Below are 24,380 nucleotides of genomic sequence, written 5' to 3' on the forward strand. Positions count from 1 at the left end.
AAATTAACAAACTAGCAGGAGTGCTACTTAACCAAGCAGCCCGAAATGCTGCAGAAGGGTTGATCTGTTTTTAAAAAAATATTTATTCAACACGCGCGCACACACACACACACACACACACACACACACACACACACACACACACACACAGCACGCACGCGCACGCGCGCACGCACGCACACACGCACGCTGCTTTCACACACACCAGAAGAGGGAATCAAATCCATTACAGATGGATGTGATGAGCCACCATGTGGTTGCTGGGAACTGAACTTGCTCTTAACCACTGAGCCATCTCTTCAGCTCCTTCATCTCTTGATAAAGGTTTGTTAATAACTGCAGCCTGCATACTGCAGTGGGCTGAACTCTATGGCTGGACACACAGATGCCTCTTCAAGCCTTCAGGAATATGAAGCATACTCACATTTCTTACACATCAACACAGGCCACACTCATTATGAAGACCACAACCATGAAGACTCAAGTTACCCACCTGCTTGCGGCTGTTCCTCTCGAGAAAAAACACAGAGTCATTTCAGGTAACTTCCATTTAATTTAACATTTATTTTCATTTATAACGAGATGTCACATTTTCTACATTAAAATATAATCATGCTGACCCCCCTCCCCTCAGAGGAAAAGGACTGGAAGGTGGAATGAATGCATGAGTGGGGAATTACGGCTGCACCTGAGAACATGGCAGAGACCCGAACAGCAGACATGGCAGAGGCTCACAGAATACAGCTAAGAGCTCAAGCCAGGAAGGGACCGGAATGAAAGAAACATTGCTACATGTGCCACACGATCACCCAGAAAAGGTAGAGCTGATTCAGAAAGCTTGGGGATTGAATAGAGTTTAAAGCATCCACAAACCTAAGGCAAGTCTTCTTCACGCCCCACCTCAGGATCTGGAGGGCAATGCAGAAACCTAAACCACCATAAACACATCAAGATGAGGATGGCATGTAGGGTTCTTCTTCACTGTACCCCAGCTTTTTCCAAGTCTCAATTCTCCCATGACTGTAGCCCAGTGGGCCATCAGCACGAGGCATGCCACCACTGAAGGATGCAGGCTGTGCAGTGTTGTCTGATTCTGTGAGGGCCTCTAAGAGAAAGACGCCACACAGGAATTCCCAACTCACAGCACTGGCAGAACAAAACACTTTCCATAAACACAAGCAGACAGTAAAACCCATCTGCACAGAGCAGAGGACAGAGCCACAGGTACACTAGCACTCCAGAGGGAGGCTCAGCTACGAGCCTCATGGTTCTTGGGAAAGGAGAATTCTTCCAGTCTCCACCTTGCCCCTAAATTTGAGACTGAAGCATTTTAACTTCAAAACAGTGATACTCTTTAAGGGAGCTGAGAGGTAGGGTTTGGGAGACCCAAACAAGACATTATTAGCAACTAGCTATCCACTATATGTACAAATAGACACACCAGGAAGCACACTTCACCCCTCAGCTACTTTAATCAAAGCACTGAGGGTGAGGTTTTCTGAGCAGGGATCTCTCACTCTGTTAGCAGTTTAAACGTTGAACACTGGCACAACAGTTACCTAGCCTTTGTTTTTAATTACAGGGTAACAGGTAAACTCCCACACACAGGTGGGATGGAGGAGTGCAAAAGGAATCAGGAAACAGAACCAGTACTTCACAAGAGGGTCACGCCACACAAGCAGCAGTAGCTAGTGCTTTGCAGAGTCTCGAGGGTAAAATTCGCTCAGGGTGCTCTGAGGGATTCTCTTCAGCATTTCTTTGGGGAAGATTCGAAGCAACTGCCAGCCAATGTCCAAAGTCTCATAGACAGTTCGGTTTTCATAGGGACCTAAAACATTAATACTGAATTAATGGCAGAACACTTCCAATCGGCCCGCGTTACTGAGCACTCTGTCTGTGACTAGCAAGCAGGGCAGTCATAAGATACAGAAAGCAAACATGGGTTGGGATCTGAGACTCGATGTAGAAATGAGGACACAGAGCACCACAGAGATCGGAGGTGAGGAGGGGTCCACGGGCCAGTGTGTATGTTGGTATAAGGGGTTGAGGTGGAGACAGATAAGGTCCTTAAAGAATGTAAACTAGATCCATTTTGTTCAAACTAAACAAGCATTCTGTTCAAAGGTCAGCAAAAAGTAGACTGTAGGACACAGGGCTCAGGAGAAAAAGCTAGGCTTGCAGGGATCTACGGAGACTCTGAGAAAGCCTTAAATGCCCAAAAGCAGGCTATATTACAGGTCAGTGGTTTTCAAAACGTAATTTTGAGACAGGGTCTCATTGAGTAGTCCAGGTTATCCTCAAATTTGACCGCTTAAGTGCTAAAATTATAGGCCAACCAAATCATTATATTTGATACAGCAGAATTAAATATCCCCCTTAAAAAGAAAAATCTTTAACCACAAGATTAAGAGTGGCTGGAATTCTGGGTTCCTTTCTCTAGACAACTTAAAAAAAAACAACCAACCAACCAGAAAAGAAAAAAAGAAGGAAAGCAAGCAAGCAAGCAAGCAATAACTAAGTTCTCAACAAGCTCCACGAGCACAGCTTGTCTAGCCGAGTTGGTTCCGCCTGTAGCCCTCGACAGCTGAGCTACTGAGTATCTGAGATGACTTCAACATCAAACTGAAGGAAAGGAGATGCAATCCAAGTAAGAGACTGCATCACTTGAGGTGTTATTCCAAAGTAGCACACCTACTCTAAGTACCACTTAAGTCAAGGATGGAGTAGTTCTAAGCCTCAGGAGAACAACAGCGGGACTGAACACAACAACTGATAACCCACATGCCATGTAAGGAAACTCCCTGGAGGTTTTCTTATAAGAAAAACAACTAAAACATTAATAGTTATCCCCAAGCAGTGAGAGGGTGGAAAGCTGACCCCAGTGAGGGTGTCAAACCTCAGACCAGTTAGAGACCCCATCTTCACTATCACCCAGGAACCCAAATCTCCAGTCACAGCTGTCTCCTGAGTCAGAATTAGCAGTCTTCAGATGATTGGTTGATTCGAAAGCAAATCAAACCTTGAGAACTCCTGGACAAAATATTGTAGTGAGAACACAAGAGTAATGGAGCAAGAGCACTGTGAGGAATTACCTGACCACTAGAGAACAAGGAAGGTTAAGACTGCTGTCCAGTCAGCTGACAGTGAGTTATAAGCACAGTGGGACAGGCTGGGATGTGTCCTACAGGAGGAGTCAGAGGAGAACCAGAACGGAGATGGTAGACGTGTATTACCTTATTCATTGTGCACATGCACGAGAGTCTCAAGATAAAACAAAGACCCAAATCACCCAAAATGCTGCCCAGCGACCAAGAAACACACCAGGGTGCTGCAGGCACGGAGGGTGGTCAGCTGGGGAAAGTCTTAATCTGGTCACTGAAACCTTAGGGATAGTATCGTACAAAAAGACATGCTTGTAGCAGGTAGAGGCGTGGGAGCGGAGACAGGTAATGATCACATACAGCAAATTAGAGTCCTCAGCATAGCAACAGGCAAGGCTTAGGAAGAAAAAAATAACAGCAAAAAATGTGTTGGGCCTTCTGAAATATAATTAGAGATTCCCTGTGGACATTCAGAAGGCAGACGGAAGGGAGTCAGGGGTTAAAGACAAAGCAGATTAGCAAGAAGTGCTTAGCAATTCTGAGGTGTTTTGTTTGAAGGGAATCATCTTACCCTGAGTAATGAAGTTCTTCTCAAACTTCTGTAGAAATTCCAAATAAAGAAGGTCATCTGAGGTCAGGGCTTCCTCTCCCACCACAGCTTTCATGGCTTGTACATCCTTGCCGATAGCATAGCACGCATACTGCAGAGGAGAGGCGTGTGTCAACAGCCCAGTACACAGGAGGTCTCAGACATTCAAGTCTCCCTCAAAAAGGGGCCCTCAGGCATGACATTTCTAACACTGTAAAAATAGACTTCCTCATACTGCCAATGAATTTATGGTGGACAGAAAACAAGATACGGAAGCCAAAGAGAAATCTCTACAGGTTTCTTTAAAATGCCCGTGATTTCGCAGGCTTCCCATCTCTATTAGAGTCAGATATTTTTCTTTAAGTTTGATGACAGTAAGGACTTCATAGAATATATACAACTGTAAGCTTCAGTGTTCTGTTGGCTACTTAATATGTTATGTAACAAATACGTGATGATATCCATGCAGAATCTGAAATTAGTATTTAAAAGAACATACTGCTTTTTATTTCATGCTTAAAATCTTATCACATTTATTTATTTAATGTGCATGGGAACACACTAAATAAATATTTTTTATTTGTGAGCATGCATGTGCCATGGTATGTGTGTGAGTCAAAGGACACTTTTTCTGAGGGTCCCTGGGACTGAACTATGAGACTTGGTGACTGCCTTTACCCATTAAGCCAAGTTGCCACCTTTTTTTTTTTTTTCCTTTTTAATTTAAAAACTGTGGGCTGGAAAGATGGCTCAGTGGGTAAGAACATTGGCTGTTCTTCTAGAGGACCCAGGAACCAGATTCGAGTCCCAGTACCCACACGGTGGCTAACCAGCCTCAGGAACTCTAGGTCCAGGGGATCCCAAACCTTTTCTGGTCTTTGGATCATATAGTTCACAGATATTCATGCAAGTATAACTCCAATAACAATAAATAAATAAATGAATAAATAGGGATAGAAGATCCAGAAAGGAAATTTTAAAACTAAGTATTAGAAATGAGTTACAAGCTTGGTAATTTTCTTGTTGCTATTGCTTTTTTTCCCCCTGTGACAGTGTCACTATGAAGCCCAGGCTAACCTCCAACTTTAATTCTGCCTTAGCCTCTGGAATACTGGGATCCATGTGTGTCCTGCCCAAACCTAGTAGGTTCACTGGTTTTATTTTTTAAAGATTTTACTTTATATGCATGAGTGTTTTGCACGTATGTATTTATGTTTACCATTCCGTATCTGGTAACCTCCGAGGCTGTAAGCCATCATGCTGCCCTCTTGCGAGAGCATGACATGCCTTTCCCGGCTGAAGTCACCTCTGCACGCTCGGTGCTTTAACCTTGATTAGCATCACTGTTCTGAAAAAAGGGCTGCTTTGTTCCAGAGTCATTATTCCAACCAACCCAACACTGACATCTCACTTGTATGGGAAGAAAAGAGGAGTGACAGAGGACAAAAGAAGAGTTGTGGGTAAGACAGCAGAAGAACATCCAGAGAAAGGATGTTCAGACCTCATCCTTAGAAAAGCACACATACCAACTGGTTAGACACATCAGCATGATCCTTTCTGGTCATTCCTTCTCCAATAGCTGACTTCATTAGCCGAGAGAGTGAGGGCAGCACGTTAATAGGAGGGTAAATCTGGGGTAGAACAGGAAGGAAACAATCTATGTAAATGCCAAGCCTTACTGTATAGAAACATTTAAAGTCACCAGTGTCCCTCATATCATATCATGCATTTAGGCACCTTTTCCCTAGATGAGGTCTAGTATCTTATCTTCTAGGGAACAGTCCTGAGAAATACCTGGGACACAGTACTTCTTCTAGAATTAGATCCAAGAGTGGAATGCAGAGAGCACCACACTGTTTTGGAAATCTAGAGTTTCAACTTCCTAGACTACCAAAGTATCCACCGCAACAGTTTTCTGCATGGACTCGAAAGTCTTATAAGCAAAAGAAAAAGATTATAATAATTCCTCCTAGAAGATTATTTCAGAAATATGATGCAAAGCCAATAAAAATCATGTTTTTTTTTTTTCCAGATCATGCCATACAGTAGCACTTTTAGCATAGAATTCCCTGTGAAAAAAGAAAAAAATTCCTTGAGACAACTGATGCCATTTAAAGGCAAATAAATAAAAATGGTAATTTTTAATTCTGACTCTGCTTGCGAGACTTTAGCTTATAGAAATGACATTTTTACAGTCATACTAAAACAACTCAAGCAGATACCTTCTAAGCAAATAGTCCCAAAGAGCAAACTAAGTCAGTAGAGAGTGACGAGCAGCTTCAAGCCCCAGAGCACTGTTCAAGAGTCAGTACCTGTCTGTTGTGCAGCTGTCTGTCCACATAGATCTGGCCCTCAGTAATATACCCAGTCAAGTCAGGGATGGGATGAGTGATATCTGCCAGAGGAAGACAGAAGGCATTAAAGTACATCTCTCACCTCTGTGTGTTACGAGCTACAGAGAATCATTTTCTGTGATGATGTATTTGTGCTGTCACTTTAGCAGTGTGATGATTAACTTTGTCAGCTGAATACAACCTGGGCAAAGTGTCTTGGTTGGTTTGGTCTGTGAGCATATCTGTAGGGAGTTATCTTTTTTCTTTTTAAATTTTATTTATTTAATGAATGATTGCTCTGTTGCATATACATCTGAAGGCCAGAAGAGGGCGTCAGATCCCTTTATAGATGGTTGTGAGCCACCATGTGGTTGCTTGGAATTGAACTCAGAACCTCTTGGAAGATCAGTAGATCAGAGCCAGTGCTCTTAACTACTGAGCCATCTCTCCAGCCCAGGAATTATCTTAATTAAATTAGTTAATATGAAGATACTCTACCATGGAGGAAACCATTCCATAGGCAGGGTGTCCTGACCTATGTGTGAAACAGTGAAGATACTGAGCATTCGGATTTCTCGGCTGTTTAAAGCTCCTGCCTTGAGTTTCTTACAATGATAGACTGTAACCTGGAATTATAAACAGAAATACACCCCCTCTCCTTTAAGGTGCTTTCTGTCAGGGTGTTGCCATAGCAATAGGCATGGAAGCAGGACAGAGCAGCTTTGGCTGACATGGCTGCCGAGCACCTGGGCGTGGCTAATGAAACTGCAGGACTTAATTTCAAATTTCATTTTAATCAACTTGAATTTAAATATAGGGCAATGTGCTTAGCAGTTACCGTATTAAATGGCCACTTCATTTGTTCAGTTACAGTAGGTCCAACATGTGTTGCACATTGTGAAGTAAACTGGCTTTCTTGTTACAACATAAAGTACCATCTCAAGCACAAAGCTTATGCAAATGTAGGTACACTGGCTAGGCAGTCCTGCTCAGGTGCACCCACAGACTGTGCCACGCCACGTGCTTCTAACTCGTGTCTGCTTGTCTCAAACAGGTCATGTCTACAGCACAACTGCTACTGTGGGTTGTGAATCCAGACTTCGAGCCGTGGAGCTATCATCATTCCTGAACCTAACAAACCACTCTACTTCCTTGCTGCACTGTGGCCTTACATAGGCCCAGGAAAAGCAAGCTGCTTCTTACTCGTGCCGGAGTCAAACATCTCAGAAGTCTGTGGCCTTTACATCTATGCTCTTCACTGCAAGTTTAACTGTTTACTATAACTATGACTGGCTTGTAAGAAGAAAATCCAAGTAGCTTACATTAAGTAGAAACAAAGTCTTTATAACACAGTGCTCTGAAAACAGCCAACACTCAACCACTACTCACTAATGAACATTTAAAATTCCAATTACACAGAAAATTCCTTTTCTTACAAAAAGTGGTAAGGACAATTAGAAACCATCTGTAACTGAAAACGGTGTTTGGGTGTAAGGATCTAGTTAAGGTGAACCTCAGAGCTCAAGCTCTCAAAAGGCAGACGGTTGCCTTCTGCTCTAGCAAGGGCTAATGAGCTGGTTTACAATAGGAAAAGGCACTTGGCACCAAGCCTGATTACCTGGGTTCCCTAGGACCAACATAGCAGAAGAGAACTAACTCTGGCCAAGTTGTTCTCTGACTTCTACAAGCACACTCCCCACCCCGTTCCATGACTAAACATTTACACATCTAAACACACTCTTACAAGTAAAAAGCCCTTACAATTGATTGCACCTTAGGTCTAGCACGATCAAAGCTGCAAACTTACCATCATTGGGCATGGTGAGAATAGGGATTTGGGTAATAGAGCCGTTTCTACCTTCCACTCTCCCAGCACGTTCATAGATCGTGGCTAAATCGGTATACATGTAGCCTGGGAAGCCTCGCCGACCAGGAACCTCTTCCCTGGCAGCTGAAACCTGATAACAAATCAAAGGAGAATGTCAGGATATGTCAGAGTAAGAAAAAGTCTGCTTAGAAGGTCTGTTGAATGTGCCCAACAAAGTATTAACTTACATGCTTGTAAAGCAAGAATGCTGAAAATGAAAATGAATCAGAAACTCAGTTGGGGCTGGAAGGGTCCATGCTACTCCAGATTCTGGTCATACAGTCATTTCCTCTATTTTAAGTTTGCTAAGGACTATACTTTTCTCAACTCTGAATGGATAGTAACCTTTGAAGTTTAGGGACACAAAAAATTCTGCTCTCTTCATAAGGTTTCACTTCTGTGTTTAAAAATAAATAACTAAATGAATAAAATAATAATGAGTGACAATAATAAACACTATGTGGATAAATAAATTCTGTGAAAGGGTGTGGTGGTAAACACCTGTAATCCCAGCACTGGGAAGGCTAAGGCAGGAGGGTTAGGGTTAAAGACATTTCGGACCACACCGAGACCTAGTCAAGTAGAGTTAATTCCAAAGCCTAAAATTTCAATTCCTTAACTATGTCATGTTGCAAACAACCCATTTTTATGTAACACAGTCCCAATAAGGTGAAAATGAGGAGCACCTACCAAGAACCAATCACTTGTTACATGCATACACTAGTCAGTCAGATCTTCACAACAGCCAAACGAGAACATTTATCACAAATTTGCAGCCAGAACTGAGCCTCAGGTAAGTTTCCCAAGGTCAAAAAAGCAGAACCCAATGGCATAGGTCGAGAATCCCAACACTTTGGAGAGGCATGGAGGTAGAAGTTTAAGGTCAATCTCAGCTACACAGTAAGTTTTCAAGGCCAGACTGGGCTACATATACACCTGATCAGAGAGCCAGGAATCTACTCCACCACACAAAATATAGTTAAAGGTCTTCCGTGGAGACATGCTTGTGAGAATAGGTGCTTGTATGACTCTACCATCACAAGAGCCTCAGAGGTACCAATGTAGCATTCTTGCAATGTTACTCAAAGTGTGAACCACAGACCTGTGTTCATCGATGCACAATAGAGCTGTCATGGCAATCTGACACTTGGATGCTGCTACAGAATCTATCATGAAGTAAACCTAGGTCTGTAAACTGTTTATCTTTAAAATATCTTTCTCTTAGCTCATTTTTGTTTTCCTTAACAAAGGTGTGAATCTGCTTCAATGAAGGAAAGGCTCTAGTCTTTCACAGTCAACATAAACACTGTGACAGTGTGGTAATGATCTTGGGGACTTTAGAGTTAATTTATTAAGGACACCAGGAACTTGCATGTTTTAGGGTATTTTAAGACAAGCTCCTGGTGTTTTAAAGCAGAAACACAGACCTGAGAGGCTAGAGAGGCTCAGCAGGTTAAGAGCCTTTGCTGGGGTCCTGGGCTCAGTTTCACGCACCCACCCTGGGACCCTTACATCATCCACTTTCAGGCAATTGATGCGTTTTGTTCCAGAGTAAGTTCCAGGACAGTCAGGAATGCACAGAGAAACCTTGTCTCATATACATTTTTTTTTTTTAAATTAGAAATTTGAAAAGGGTTACCACACAGTTTGGTCAGGAGTTCCTGGGAACACAACACCACCACAAGCTTGTGGTACTTTTTTACTTTTTAAGCCCTTGGGACAGTGACAGTGTGGAAAGCTGGCTATTAATTTTAATCTCAGCATCTACTATTTCCAAGTTGACAGAGACAAAAAAAAATGGTACTGTTTTGATGAAGATAATCTACAAATCAATCAGTAACAAGCTAAAAAATATGATTAAAGAAAAACAAAAACTTACAAAAGATCAAGATAACCCTACGACTTGACAGATTTTGTTTGAGGAAAAAATGAGGGATAGAAGGAAAAGTTACCTCTCGAAGTGCTTCAGCGTAAGAACTCATATCTGTCAGGATGACCAGGACATGCTTCTCACACTGATAAGCCAGAAACTCAGCTGTGGTCAGAGCCAGGCGAGGAGTGATGATCCTCTCGATGCTGGAAGGAAACACACGTCCCAGGTCACTCAGAAGCCACAACCAAAACCATTCTGGAAACAGCCAGTTTCCTTTTGACATCCTTAGTACACAGAGGAGAGGAAAGCCACAGTACTTTAAAGATGCCTCTGTAGGCGGTTACTCAAAGAGAGACAAGTTTTACTTACGTTGGGTCATTAGCCAGGTTCAAAAACAGGCAGACGTTGTCCATTGAGCCATTTTCTTCAAAGTCAGATTTGAAGAACCGGGCTGTTTCCATGTTCACCTAAATATCAGTGACTTCCATCAGTGTAGGGCGAAAGGAAACTCAACATCCATTTCTCATTAAGGCCAAGCTATGAATTGTTTTATCTTTTAAAAATTCAAGTTCGTTCTCTCTCTCTCTCTTCCTCCTCTTCCTCTTCTTCTCTTCTTCCTTTGCATTCGTGCACAAAACTTTGTCCCCAAGGCAACTCCCCTGGACTTAAATCCTCGGCCAGTGAATTCGTCAGAACAGCTTCCCAGTAAACCTTTAATATAACCTAATTATATATATATATTTCAAGCATCCATTTTTTTTTTTAAATGTAGGACAGAGTAAAGCACTTTGGCATGCAAAGCATTATCAGGTTTCAGCTACATGCTAAATCTGACTCCTAAGTTTTTCTAAAATGCCAAGATGCAAAGTCTCTAAGAATAACGTTGATTATGTATAGCTTATCACCTCTTTCTATAACAGCTAATTTTATGTTATTTCCAAACACAATACCATACTTACTCCCATAGCAGCAAACACAATGGCAAAATTTTCTTCACTATAGTCCACTACATCTTTGGATTTCTTTACCAAACCAGCCTGGCGACAGATCTGAGCTGCAATCTGTTAAAGATGAAAACAAAAATCATATCCTGACAACAAAATAATGTATTCTTAACTCTTAAGTACTTTAATTAGTAGCCTGAATTAGGTGACTGAAAACTATCAAGTATATGCTAGGTGAGCTGATGTGAATATTCTCCCAGGAACGACATCAGCTCTCACCTCATTGTGTGGTAACCCAGCAGCAGAAAAGATGGGGATTTTCTGTCCCCTAGCGATACTGTTCATGCCGTCGATGGCAGAAATGCCCGTCTGAATCATCTCCTCTGGGTAGATCCGACACTGAGGGTTGATTGGCTGACCTGACGTATTCCAGAAAAGGAAAAATGTTAGTATGTCTGCACACTGGTCATGGATAGAAGTAGAAATGATTGAAAGGTCAGAACTACAACAAAGACTTTCTCTGTGTTCCAATATCTACTTTAAATGGTTACATTCTCTATCTGGCAAGGCTCCCAGTAGACAGAGTCACCTCCACCAACAGTGGAAGCCATCTATTGCCCCTACCTACCCATGATGTCCAGGAAGTCTTCAGCCAGCACCACAGGGCCTCGGTCAATGGGTTTTCCTGATCCGTTGAATACCCGACCTACACAACAGCAACAAGACGGAACAGTAAACCCAGACTTTCCAATTGTGTTTCTATGTTTCTAGAGTTTAACTAAATATGCTTTAAAGGAAACAGATCTGTGTACAGAATGAAGAGTGATGTTCACTTACCAAGCATATCCTCAGACACTGGTGTTCGGAGAATATCTCCAGTAAACTCACAGGAGGTTTTCTTGGCATCTATGCCAGATGTCCCTTCAAATACCTATGAAGAAAGAGAATCGATTAGAAGGCTAAAAGAAGGTTAGGTCAGGGACACTTTCTAGACCCAGGGTCCTGCTTGTGGGTCAAATGTTACAAGGAGCTGAGGAAGTGATGCTGTTTATGTGTAAAAAGGATGGTTGAAAGAAAGAACAATGAAAAAGAAAGAAAATATAAAGATTCTGGTCATCTTATAAATATAACTGCCTCCCTCCCCCCAAAAGCCAAAAAAGTGATCTGGCCACTTTTTACAAATTTTACCTGCCACTGCTCTACAATATTTTTTGGGTACGTGTTGAGACCCCTCTCTGTCTCTGTAATAAAATGACATTAAAATGTAGGAATTTTAAGGAAAACTCCGAAAGAACTGAGTTAGGTACCGTTTTGCTAGCATCCAATCTTCAGTAAATGCGGCATTTCACCACCGTCCTGTCATGGAACTACGTAGTTGTGATTTGGTTTTGAGTGATGCTCACCTGAACCACTGCTTTGGAACCACTAACTTCTAGAACTTGTCCACTTCTTTTTGTGCCATCTGGTAACGTCAAGTGGACAATCTCAGCGTATCTGGGAAACTAAGCAGAAAAACAGTGAAGGATTAGTGATCCGCATCCTGGAAGCTCCCACGCTCCCCTATGCATCTCTACCATGGCCTTGTTGTCTATGCTCTTTCTCCACCTTCAACAAACACATGGGGAGTGAAATCTGGATCCCTGTACTTTATATTCACTGGTATACAAAGTGGCAAACTAGGGCAAGGTAGAGAGAAGGGTATTACCTACAAAAGCACAGCAATTACATTTAATAATTTTCCCCTGTGTGTGTAGGTTTTGAGACTGCAGAAAGATATAAAGTTACCAACAGCAATGTTTCTACCACTCAGAGAATGATGTTCACTGGGCTATGTTTACCTGCTGCAATCACCTAGACCTCACATAAGAGATGAAAGATAAAATGTTACTATGTAATATTATTATCAGACTAAGATAATGTGCAAAGTCTCCCTCCATCTAATCTAAACAGATCTATATCCTCCTATTCGAGAATGCAGAATGTATATCTCTAAGAGTCCCCCACCACACACGACCAAACAGCTTACATTGTTCATTTTTGAGACAGAATGTAATGTAACCCAAGCTAGCCTCAAACTCACTATCTGTATCTAGTATCTAGTGTATAAACACAAACACACACACACACACACACACACACACACACACACACACCTTCAAGGCTGGGATTAGAAGCTACTGAGCTTCCATACTGAGGTAAGACACTGTTTTATGTACTTAGTTGACAAAATATTTGATGTATTATTGGACAACTTGCTTTACTGTACTGACATTTTGAACATAACACTTTGTCAGGCTATTAATCAAGTTACCAACAAGGTTTACTGAAAGATGTAACATTCTATGTGATTTGAGGGGGTGAAATCTCTTCAATCAAATTATTGTACATTAGGGTTACTAAGACCTTTAGATTTTGGAGATGTTAAATGTTAATAAATGAAGATTTTAAAATTAATGTTTATATAACTGATGCTGTTAAAGTCTAATAACTAAGCTGGGTATGATAGCAGACAACTTTAATCCCAGCACTTGAAGTCAGAGGAAGGCCTGGCCTACATATAGTCCAATCAAGATACATAGTGAGACCCTATCTCAAAAAAATTAAAAAAAGAAAAAAAATCATCTAATGACCATATCATATTTTAATTCAGGTGTTCACCTGATGAAACACAGAGCTATCCAATATTATACTTCTATAATAATGATAGAACAGACCCTCAAGTTTGCATGCAACTCTTCAGAAAGTTAGCAAGCTACATTATAGCAGTAAATGTATGTCGAAAACTGTGGGCAAATTTTCTCCCCAATTATTCTGCAAAGGTACTAAATAAACTCACATTCCCACTGTTAGTGAAAAAAAAAAAAAAGCAAAACCAAAACCAACCAAAACAATAAACAACAAAAAACCCAACAGCAAACCAACCAACCAGCCAACCAATGAAAAAACCCTCCTCTATTTTTGCCAATCTTTTAATTTCTTCATTTGTGGTTTTATAGAACATAAACATTAATGCTCTTATAAATAATGTTTACCTTTTAATTTTGCTTATGGCATTTTCTATTGCACAAAGATATGAAAGGTTTTAACAGAATAAAAGTATTGTCATTCCTTATGGCTTAACCTTTTATTTAGGAAACGCTTCGATGTGAAATCATACACAAGTTTTCAGTGCTGGCTTCTAATAGGCTGGTGTTTCACTTATATGGATTTAATTTCCTATCTGGGTTTTTTTTTTTTTTCATTTTTTAAATTTGGGAAATGAATGTTCTAACATTTGACCAGCATAAAATGTTTCCTGTAACCTCATAATGCCCAATTCACCGTGGCAAAGTCCTATGTATGCCAGATATGATCCCAGGACTCAGAGAGCTAAGACATCCAACTGCAAGGTCCAGGCCAGAAGTGGCTACATAATGAGACCATGTTTTGGGCTGTGGTGGTACACGCCTTTAACCCCAGCATTTTGGAGGCAGAGGCAGGCTGATCTGGTCTTCAGAGTTAAGTTCCAGGACAGTCAGGGATGCACAGAGAAACCTTGTCTCAAAAAACAAAACAAAACAAAACAAAACCCTAAACATGTATGAGACTATGTCTCATGAAAGAATAATAAGAAACCCGAAGATATCTATGTGCATAGCTGTTTGGGCCCCATAACCTTGGTACATGGCTGGGCTTATCCATTTACTAAACCCCGTGCCGCCTCACCCCATCGCTGGCTGTACTGGCTGGTTCAGTAAGCTGCATGGCTTCCTCCATACAAGGAACATTGAGCATAGAGACTACAATGGCTTCTGTAAGCCAATTCTGCACCTTGAGATCCTGTTCTACGTTACTGTCTCTAACAGTGTTGATGACGTAAGCGTTTGTGTAACACACAGAGGAACAACGGCAGCTGCGTTCTTTCCCATCCTTTTACACTCTCACTCTTTCCCCACTGTTTGCTAATGTCAAGTTCAGGATGGACAGCAACTGTGACCTCAAGCACTCTCACCTTACTGGTCATCTTAGCTTTAGTTCAGTTCTTGGTCAAAGCTCCTAAAACCCCTGTTAATTTCATGGGTATCAGGAACAATCAAGAGGAAAGGAAGTCTTTTATTATCCACAGCAAGTCGTTTCAACCACACTGGGACCTTAATGTGGCGACCTATGGGAAACCTCTAGAGACCATGGAGGATGTCCACTATCCAGGGGAACCAAGCACCCAATTAGAGGGCTAGATGTTTCAAACATCCCATCCTCTGATCTCTGAGGAAGGGAGAGACTGGAGACTGACTTAGTCAAGTCAATACTGGCCAATAATGTGTTCAATAGTTACGTAATCAACTCCCCACAAGAGTCTTGGCTCAACAGCTGGAAGTTTTATTTTATGGAAACAATGAAGCCACAAGCAGACAGAAACCACACACTGCTCCTCAGACGGAAGCCTGAGTCCTGTACTCTAGACTCCTTGGGACTATATATACATACTCATCTGGTTATTCATTTATACTTTTTAGTATACCCTTTAAAATAAATCAGCAATGGTGAATTAACCATGTTTCTGCGTTGGATGGGCTATTCTAGCAAATTATGGAAAATCAACAGAGACCTTATGATTTATAGCCAAGTCAGACAATAGCTGTGTCTACTTAGATACCCACAATGCATTCACAATGTGAAGCAGGTACAGTGTGCGTATGTGACAAAGTCAGTGGAGTGTGTAAAATATGAAGCAAATTTCAGGTCTTCTAAAAAAAAAAAATGAGCTCAATTGTTTTGGAGAGAGAACCTGTCCACCTGGTGTTAGAAGTACTGAGAGCAGAAGCCAAGAGGAAACAGAGTAGCTGTCACTAATTTAAAAAACAATGTTACTAGGGCAGTGCTTCTCAACCTTCCTAAGGCTGTGACCTTTTAATAGAGTTCCCATGTTGGAGAGACCCCCAACCATAACATGATCTTGTTGCTACCTTATAACCAATTTTGCTACTGCTATGAATCATAATGTAAATATCTGATATGCAAGGTATCTGATATTTGACCCCTGTGCAAGAATGATCCCACCTACAAAGGTCACAACTCACAGCTTGAGAATCTGTGGTTTAGGGTCTCCTAAGTATGCTGAATGGCTGCTGCTGTCTTTGTGGTCAGGGGGGGTGGGGCCAGAGGATGGGAAGACTTGAGGGCTTTCAGTCCAGAAATATAAGTATTAGCTTTGGGAAAGAGCCTGCATCAAAGAACTAGGAAGAGAGTGATAGAGGATACCAAGTATCTCTTTCTGACCAGAGGGAAGCATGTTAGGCTTACCTAAATAAAAACATCATTGCAGTACTAAAGGGAATATGTACCTTGCCTTTAAAAGTGTTTCTCAGTTTATTTTCTGCTTCCAGAAAATATGTATGTTTAAAAACAACATATATTATCAAATATTTTTGTTTGTGCCATTTATATTTCTTTTTTCCGATATTTCGATTATAAAAACCAGGTAGGAAGTTTAGTCCAGAGTAAGCAATCACAAACTAGACTCTATATCTCTGTTTCTAAAATTAACAATAAGCTCATAATAGACATAGAAGAACAACATGTTAACTAATGACCCTTACAACTAATTTTGGATAAACTATTCTCTAATGACCCTTACAACTAATTTTGGATAAACTATTCTCTATAGGGTTTTAAGCCACCATTGAGACAATCTTTTCTTGTATATTCACTACTTGCATGTCTATGTCAGGCTCTCAAAGATAAAGTACACTTAGTCACTCAAGAGGTTAACACTTAATAGACAGAAAAAATTTTACTTTTTAAAAGCCTATAACACAAAGGACATAAGCTGCCACATCTCTGTCTAATACCCTTTAGGTTATAAAACACACTTATTACTGCTGCTTCCTCCGATAAACCTGTTAAGTAAGATCTCCCCCACAACTCTGAAGACAAGGTACTTAGAGGCCATAAAAAGGAATCCACATTCAATCCTGTACCAGAATCCAGTTTTCTGACTTTAGGTCTTTCCTTCCTACAAATAATACTTACAGTCATACTGAAGAATGGTTAAAAATTCATAAGACAAACTTAAAGAGTACTAGTGAAATCCGGGGTACAGTAGTCAGATCATAATGGGTGTGCCATTACCTTCACATGATCTAAGATCACTAGTGGACCATTCACTCCAGAGACAGTCTTGTAGGCTGGAAAGAAAAGAGTCTTGTTTAGTGAAACAGCATGAGCTGACATGGCTCTCTGATTTAAACAACTCTTCCCTTCATCTCCCCAGTAAAACTTGGATATTCAAAAAGCTATATGAATTTTTAATTAATTTTAAAATATGGCTGCTCCCATGTAACTTTTCAATACCCATCTTCAAAGACATTTGAATCTTAACTCTAAGCCACTGTTCTCAAAACCCAGGATACGAAGTAAGCACCAAGGCTGCTTCCCTTTAAAAGTTCAGTTTTCATGGGGCAGGGAGGATGTGAATCTGATGGCAGTCATGCAGAGGCTCCCTGGCAGCAAGGAGGGGAAAGAAATCCTCGACAAAAGTAGTGCCAAAACCACAAAGGAAGGCTGAGAAAAACATGGCTGGAAGGTAAGCCATTATGGAATGGAATATGAATAACAGAGACTATGGCGAAGGAGAAGGCAGGCCGTGGGAAACTAGCAGGGGTCAAGTAAGGGAAGTATTCTTGTTGCTTTTTAAAGGGTCTCACTACGTAGCTCTGCCTGGCCTTGAACTCACAGAGATCTGTCTTTCCATCCCCCAAATGCTGGGATTAAAGGTGTGTACCACCTCACCCACAAAGATAAGTATTCTTGTTTTTGAGATCATTTCACTCTCTAGCCCCAGCTGGTCTTGATCTTGTAGCAGCCATCTTGCTTCAGCTTCTCAAGTGCTGGGAATTGCAGGCATGAGTAACCAGCTAGCCGAGAAAGATATTCTTTAATTTTCTTTCTTTTAACCTTTATTTTTATGTGTATAGATGTTTTGGCTGCATGTGTGTGCAGTGCCCGTGGAGACCAGAGCACAGTGTTGGCTCTCTTGCAAGTGAAGTGAAGGTCGGTCAGTGAGAGCTGCCATGTGGTGCTCACTCTTCTGGAAGAGCAAGCAATGCTCTTACCACTGAGCTATCTCTTTAGCCCAACAAAAATATTCTTAAAAAGACAAGAAACAAAACAAAATAAAAAACCATAGACAGACAGACACTGGAGCAAGGGGTGGGAGGGAAACAGAGACTGTCAGGGCTCAGCAAATGAAGGCCATGCTACCAAGACTGACAGCCTGAGCTCAAGCTCCAGGACTCATATGGTAGAGAGAACAGAATCCCAAACCTTGTCCCACGACTTCTATACATGTGAACACACCTACACACTTATAAGCATATATACACCCAATAAATAAATGAACATGAAGAAATTTAAACATATATACAACAAAAAAATTTAAAATCAGCAGTGCACAGTATCCCTGGCCTATAAACCAGGAAGGTTAAGACAGTCTTGGCTACAGAGCAAAGCCTTATTGCAAAAAAGAACAAAAGAATTAAATATTACTACCAGGTTAAAGAGACCAGTATTACTCATTGCAAAGTATGCCCAAGAAGGAAACACCTAGTCTACTTTCCCTCATTCTAATCTGTCTGTCTGTCTGTCTGTCTATATGTATAAATGTTTACTTATATTTTATTTATATGTACTTATGTAAGGCTGTCTAAGTTTTAAGTATACCACAGGCTTGAAAGTGCCTGCTGAAACCGGAGGGGAGTGATCTGCTGGAACCAGAGTTGATTGTGAAACGCTTGATGTGAGTGCTGAAGTCAACCCAAGTCCTCTGCAAGTCAGGAGGTGCTCCGAGTCTCTGAGGGATCTCTGCAGCCCCTCACTCATTTTAGAAAGGAGTTATCCATCTTTGCTGGCAAGGTTCATGATGATTAGATACAAAATACTTAGGAAAATAGTACCTTTAGCAGACAACGTCAAAATTAGCCGTATTTCATAATCAGAGCAGCTAAAAAAGAAACGCATTTCTTAAAAAAAAATACACCATAAAGCCTGAAATAATTTATGTGAAAATATTAACTAATCAGGAATGTTTCACTAGTCTGATCTTTGTAAGGTCTTCTAATTAGCTTAAACAAAGATTTGAGGCACAAATGCCATCTTCCTAAACCAGTCTGTCCATTCAAGGGGCTTCCAATCCCTTCCTCCCAAGGTCAGGAAGCACGCAAGTATCTTGGTACAGACTCTGGAACGGAGCAGGCAAGCCCCACTCCATACTGAGGCATTTAGACACAGACAGCAAATATTCACTTGACTGTGTCAGAACTGTCATGGTCTCACTAGTGCTCCCCAGTGGAGAGTCCCTGTTTTAATGGCGTAGATAAGGGTGCTGGGATTTGCTGCATTTTCGGCTGATTTTAAGAAAGCACTCTCACAGCTTTAAGATAATCAAATACTGTTTTTAAAAAACATGTAATTTCAACATTTTAAGAATTTTCTTCCTTGTTTTCATTTAAAAAACTCCAAATACTGTTTTTCAAAGACTTTCTAGAACTACTGCGAGAAAAGCAGTGAGTTACAGCTTGAAACAGACTCTTTACGGAAAAAAACCAGGAAAGAAACAGAGACTTTCCCAAATCCTTCCGTAAGCCTTAAGGCATAGGGGAGGGGATCACATAAATTGATAAGAAATTCTTTCTCAAAACACTTCATTAAAATCCTTCCAATTCTTAAAATTCTCTGCTTTCAAAGAGACCGTATTTTCTTTGAATTTCTAATATTGACAACTATGGCTCAGAGTCTCATGGTTAAAATTCAAACTCATTATACACTATGAAGTTTTGCCAGTCACAAGAAAAACCCATGACCAAGAAAAAGAAGCATTAGTCACAGCTTTTCCTGGAAACAGCGGAGTTGACATCCACTACAGAAGACAAGGCTTAGAGGTCCTGAGTTCAAACTCTGGAACAGTAAATAGGAAAAAAAAAATCAAATTTAAAAAATAATTCTATATTTATAACAATTAATATATAGCCTTCGAAAAGCCAATAAGCAAACAGTAGAAATTTACTAATTAACAGCAATCACTTCATTATTCCTGGTTTTAGAAGAGAAAAATCCTTTTTAAGATAATCTATGCACCCAGACCTGAAGCCTGTCTCCAGTCTCTTGGGTGAAATCCTTACACTGAACCAGCAACATGTCTGAAGGCTTTGGAGACCAGCACCTTTATTTATAGGAACCACACACTGAGGCTAGGCATGGCAGCATGTCCCTGTCATCTTAGCACTTAGACTGTGTAGTTCAAGGCCAGCTGAAGCCACTGTGATCCTCTGTTTCAAAGAAAGAATTATGTAGCAACACTTCCTACACTTTCAGCTATGAAAAGTGCAGGATGTTGACAGTGCTGTGGGGCAGGCAGTTCCCCGGTGTCTACATTCTGTCACTGCTGCAGGGCTAACCTTTCCCAGCACTTACGGCTGCTTGAAAATAGTGGCCTCAAACTCAGTCTGGGTGGCTACTGAACCTATTGCAGTTACTGATAAACCAAGCAGAGACTATCTGACAGAGAGGATGCAGTTTTCCCTTACCGGTAACCTGAACAATACAGGGGACCTAGTGTGGTAGATGAGAGACTCGTCAGTTTAATTTAAACAGACACACAGAGACTAAGCGGATGGATCTCATTATCTGAACTAAGTGAAAATACTACCAAACCTTTTAGGACAGTGAGGCACATTTTTACTGAGTATTTCCAGATTATTTGATTTTATCTTTACAAAACGCTGTGAGGCAGGGATCATTTTACTACTAACTTTGAGACACCAAAGCCCCAAGGAATGTTATTAATGGAGGAGATTCGGTTTGTTTCGCTGAAGTTTTGTGCTGCTTTCCTTTAATTACATAGTTGCTACTCTCTGGTCCTGAAACACTTCTATCTGGTAACACTATAACTTAAAAGACCAAGATCACACAGTTGCCAGCATTTGTACTAGAAATCAACGCAAAAGACAGTTTGAATAAGAACATCAGCCCTTTCCACACTAATCAAAGTGTTCAAAAGGAAAACCCAGGGACCACCTTTTATCTCTCAACACTATCTGTGTACCCTTCCTTAAGATAACCACAGGTAGGTGGAAAGAGATACCAGTTCAGAGTATGGCATCCAAGAACATCCATCACACAGCAAAGCACTGACAAATTATTACCCTTATGGCAACGGCAGAGACATGCTTACATTACACACAAAAAATTTATGGAGTAGCACAGGATAGCTACTATACTGCACAGCAAGTTTCAGTCCTGCCGGGGATACTGAGTAAAACAAACAAGCTGGGCATGGAGGCAGAGGGAGGCAGATCTCTGTGAGTTCCAGGACAGCCAGGGATACATATCTGTTCTCAAATACACAAAACAAAACAAAATAAAAACCAACTTGCCCAATAATCAATCAATAAAAAACAAAACCTCAGGAACTAGAAGATTTTAAAGAGTGGTGGTGCATACCTTTGGTGCCAGTGCTTGGGAGGCAGAGGCAGGCTGATTGAGACCAGCATGGTCTACAGAGTTGCAAGACAGCCAGAGCTACACAGAGAAACCCTGTCTTAACACAGAGAAACCATATCTCAAACCACTCAAACTACATATATATATATATATATATGTATATGTATATGTATATGTATATATGTATATATACATATATATACTATATATATGTGTGTGTGTACGTATATATGTATATATATACACACACATATACATACATATATACATATATATGAGAGAGAGAGAGAGAAAGAGAGAGAGAGAGCACATAATCAAATGATTAGCTCTTTCTTCTGCAGGGAAAGAGGTTGTTCAACATTACTAACACCCTTAAGGATTGTGACATACTTAAAGCAAAAGCCATTGCACAATAAACCCTAACTCTTCAGGCACCACCTTTATAGCAAAACAAAAGCTAAGAAAGCCATTCCTTCTATTGTGCAAGATCAGAGAACAAACTGAGCAAGGCACACCTGAGATGTTCTAGAAGAAAAGCAAGTAGAGTCACTTGTGGGTTTTTTTTTTTTGCTGGGGTTCTGCTTTGTGAAACGAGAGACTTAGGTTAGCTGATACATGGGTCAAGGAAACCAACCAAACTCAACCAAGCTCATAGCATTCTGCTCTAATAGCTTTGTAGATACCGTTGATCCTTCTCAAAGTTTAAAAGGGCAAAGGTTTTTTACCTTGTGAAGTCAGAAAGTCAAATGATGTGCTCAAGATTAGTTACTAATTTCAAGCCTGAATATTTTACTTTCCATTTCTTTTTAATAGCCTGAAAAAAATTTTTATGTTGTGTACATATAATATCTAGAATTTTTAATAATCCTGAAGTTATTTTAAAACAGGATTTAATTTTCACAGGGAAACTGCCAAAATTACTCCATTCAAAGAGTATATATTAATTAACTATAATTATTTAGATAGTACCATTAAACTTTAGTAATAAAAATTGAGTTAATATTTAAAGTTGACGAAGAATGTGGCAAAAAAAATAGTAAAAGATGATATTTAAGTGCAGTATTCCAACTTCCCACAAACCCTATCCATATTAAAAACATACACACTGAACTATGAGGACAAATTGAATTGCAAGTTATAGAATTCACAGAGGACTTCCTAAGTCAGACACTGTGAACTTGGAGATGCAAAGAGACCAAGTCAGGCAACTATCAGAGACACCTTAGTGAGCAGAATCGTCCTGTGAACAAACTCTTCAAACATTGGCCAGGCACATGTATATGGTGGTGAAATGCTACTGATCCCTGAAGGGCTTACCATCGATTGTAGCCATGGGGTATTCTACACTCTCTGAATGACTTAGTATATGGAAACAGACTATTATAACCTTGTAACATTTTTTTTTTCCTAGAAGACACCAGTTGTCTATGTGCTCTGCCCAGAGCAAAGCATACATACCAAACGCAATTCACCAGAATCTGTAATTCTCAGGTATAAACCTGTCAGTTTTCTCAATGTTTCCTTCTGCTCACATGAACCCCTAACAGGCATTCTCTAATTCTAACAATTGTTCTAAAAAAAAAAAAATGCTTAAAAGGCACACCTCAGCAATCCACTCTCCAATGTGATTTTCCTTCCCCACGCTGCAGTGTTATCACATGATCCCCTGACAGCTCAGGACAGGATTAGTCAGGCTGGAGGGCGCCTAGCTAAAACCCTTCAGCTGAAATGCTTTTAACCAATGAGCCACCCACAGAGCCAAGCTGGCAATTAACCAGTGCAAACGCAATCTTATTATCTGGAAAACAACAGATACTTTAAAAGAAAAAAAAAAAGTCTTCTTTCAAAGCTCTTTGCCTGGCTTTAAGGAAGCTGTGAAGAGGTTTGATTCTATACAATCGAAATCTTCAGCCATCAAGAGCCATTTGGGAAAGACTGACTTGTCTCCTTAAACATGGTTTATTGAGGTATTTTATAATCACTACATTTAAGCCTATGCATGCACATAACAGTGGAAAGCAACCTTCCACTCAGCTGAGTTTGGTTAGCTGATCAGTAAACGAAAAAACAGAAGACCAAGCAAGGATTAAGAAACTCAATTTTTGGTTCCTCTTTTCCCAATTTCCTTTCCAGAACCTTAGGCGTCTCGCTTGTAAAATGAGAGGGACTGTGCACTAGTGTATTTTTCAGCTCTAAGGTTCTCTGGTATCTAGGTGTCCTCCTGTGAAGCTGTCCCTACGGAATAAGCCACATCTCCCTCTATCCGCGGGCCTGCCCACGTCAGCGATGACACTACACCTTCTGCTCGGTCCACCTGCCCAGAGGTCCTTGGGGCAAAGAGGACGGAGTAGGCGTTCCCTCGACCGGGAGACATTTAAATGAGGCCAGGAGCAGACGAAGGTACCGGTGACAAGAAGTGGCCCTCAGAGACAGACAAGTGCCTAGCAATACTCTAGCCCAGAGAACTCGGAGCGGGTAGGGCAATCATCCGGAGCCCACTTAGCCCATGGGCAGGTTCCAGTCGGTGCTCTCTCACCCTCGGCTCACCTAAGTCACGGAAAAGCTTACGCAAAGCTGGAGAGGTGCTGGTGAACTGAGCGATGGGGGAAATGAATCCCATTCCCTCCCCGCTGGCTGAACAGGTGAGAGCACAAGCCAAGGGCTTGGTGGACACGCTCACTTTCCCGTACTCACTGAGACGAGGCTGGGAGAGGTAGTTCCGGCTCACCGCCAGCGCCTGCTCCCGAGATCCTGCCATCGGACCACCGGTGGGCACGGGCAGTTCGGGTGCGGCCCCGTTCACGATTCCCCGCATCGCTCGCAACGCCATCTTGTCTCCTCGGTCCCGACTGGCTCGCAGCAGCGCGGCGCAAGCGCACAAATAGCAGGGAGGCCCGTGCGGCCGTCTCTACCCATGCGCGCTGCGAAGCTGCGGCAGAGGCCCCGCCCTCTCGGCGGCGCCCCGCCCCCAGACTCGTGACTGGACTTCTGCGGGGGCGGGCGCAGGGTGCGCGCGCGTGCTGCCGTGCGATAGGGAGCTGACCAGCGTGCTGGGAGCGCGGATCCGGGGCCCCAGCGGGGGGAAAGAGAAGCGAAAGGGGCCGGAGGGCAAAATGGACACAAGAAACAGAACTCACAAGATTCCCATGTCCCACAAGGGCTCCCAACCAGGTGAATCCCCTCTTGTGTCCAAG

At 41.5% G+C, this 24,380-nt stretch overlaps 1 protein-coding gene across 1 annotated transcript; it reads right to left on the minus strand.

Annotated features, from left to right (window-relative positions):
* Positions 1-544: 544 nt before the first annotated feature.
* Positions 545-24,162, minus strand: Atp6v1b2 (ATPase H+ transporting V1 subunit B2). The gene is made up of 14 exons (XM_034519975.2): positions 23,881-24,162; positions 16,819-16,874; positions 12,111-12,209; positions 11,545-11,638; positions 11,336-11,413; positions 10,987-11,126; positions 10,723-10,824; positions 10,133-10,230; positions 9,843-9,966; positions 7,831-7,981; positions 6,003-6,085; positions 5,217-5,321; positions 3,673-3,802; positions 545-1,828 (listed from the first exon to the last, which is right to left on the minus strand). Exons 1-14 carry the CDS (start codon positions 24,014-24,016, stop codon positions 1,689-1,691), a joined length of 1,536 nt encoding a protein of 511 aa, XP_034375866.1. The 5' UTR covers positions 24,017-24,162; the 3' UTR covers positions 545-1,688.
* Between the last annotated feature and the right edge of the window lie 218 nt (positions 24,163-24,380).

The sequence above is a fragment of the Arvicanthis niloticus genome, chromosome 16 (assembly GCF_011762505.2).
Source record: "Arvicanthis niloticus isolate mArvNil1 chromosome 16, mArvNil1.pat.X, whole genome shotgun sequence".
NCBI lineage: Eukaryota > Metazoa > Chordata > Mammalia > Rodentia > Muridae > Arvicanthis > Arvicanthis niloticus.

What these genes read in the sequence shown, in the direction of transcription:
- Atp6v1b2 (XM_034519975.2), bottom strand. Translation starts at nt 24,016, where the DNA reads ATGGCGTTGCGAGCGATGCGGGGAATCGTGAACGGGGCCGCACCCGAA. An exon ending in TGATCTTAGATCATGTGAAG is followed by an intron (nt 12,210 to 16,818) that starts GTAATGGCACAC and finishes TTTTCTGCTTAG; the next exon opens with TTTCCCAGATACGCTGAGAT. An exon ending in AACCTGGCTAATGACCCAAC is followed by an intron (nt 9,967 to 10,132) that starts GTAAGTAAAACT and finishes GTTTCCTTCCAG; the next exon opens with CATCGAGAGGATCATCACTC.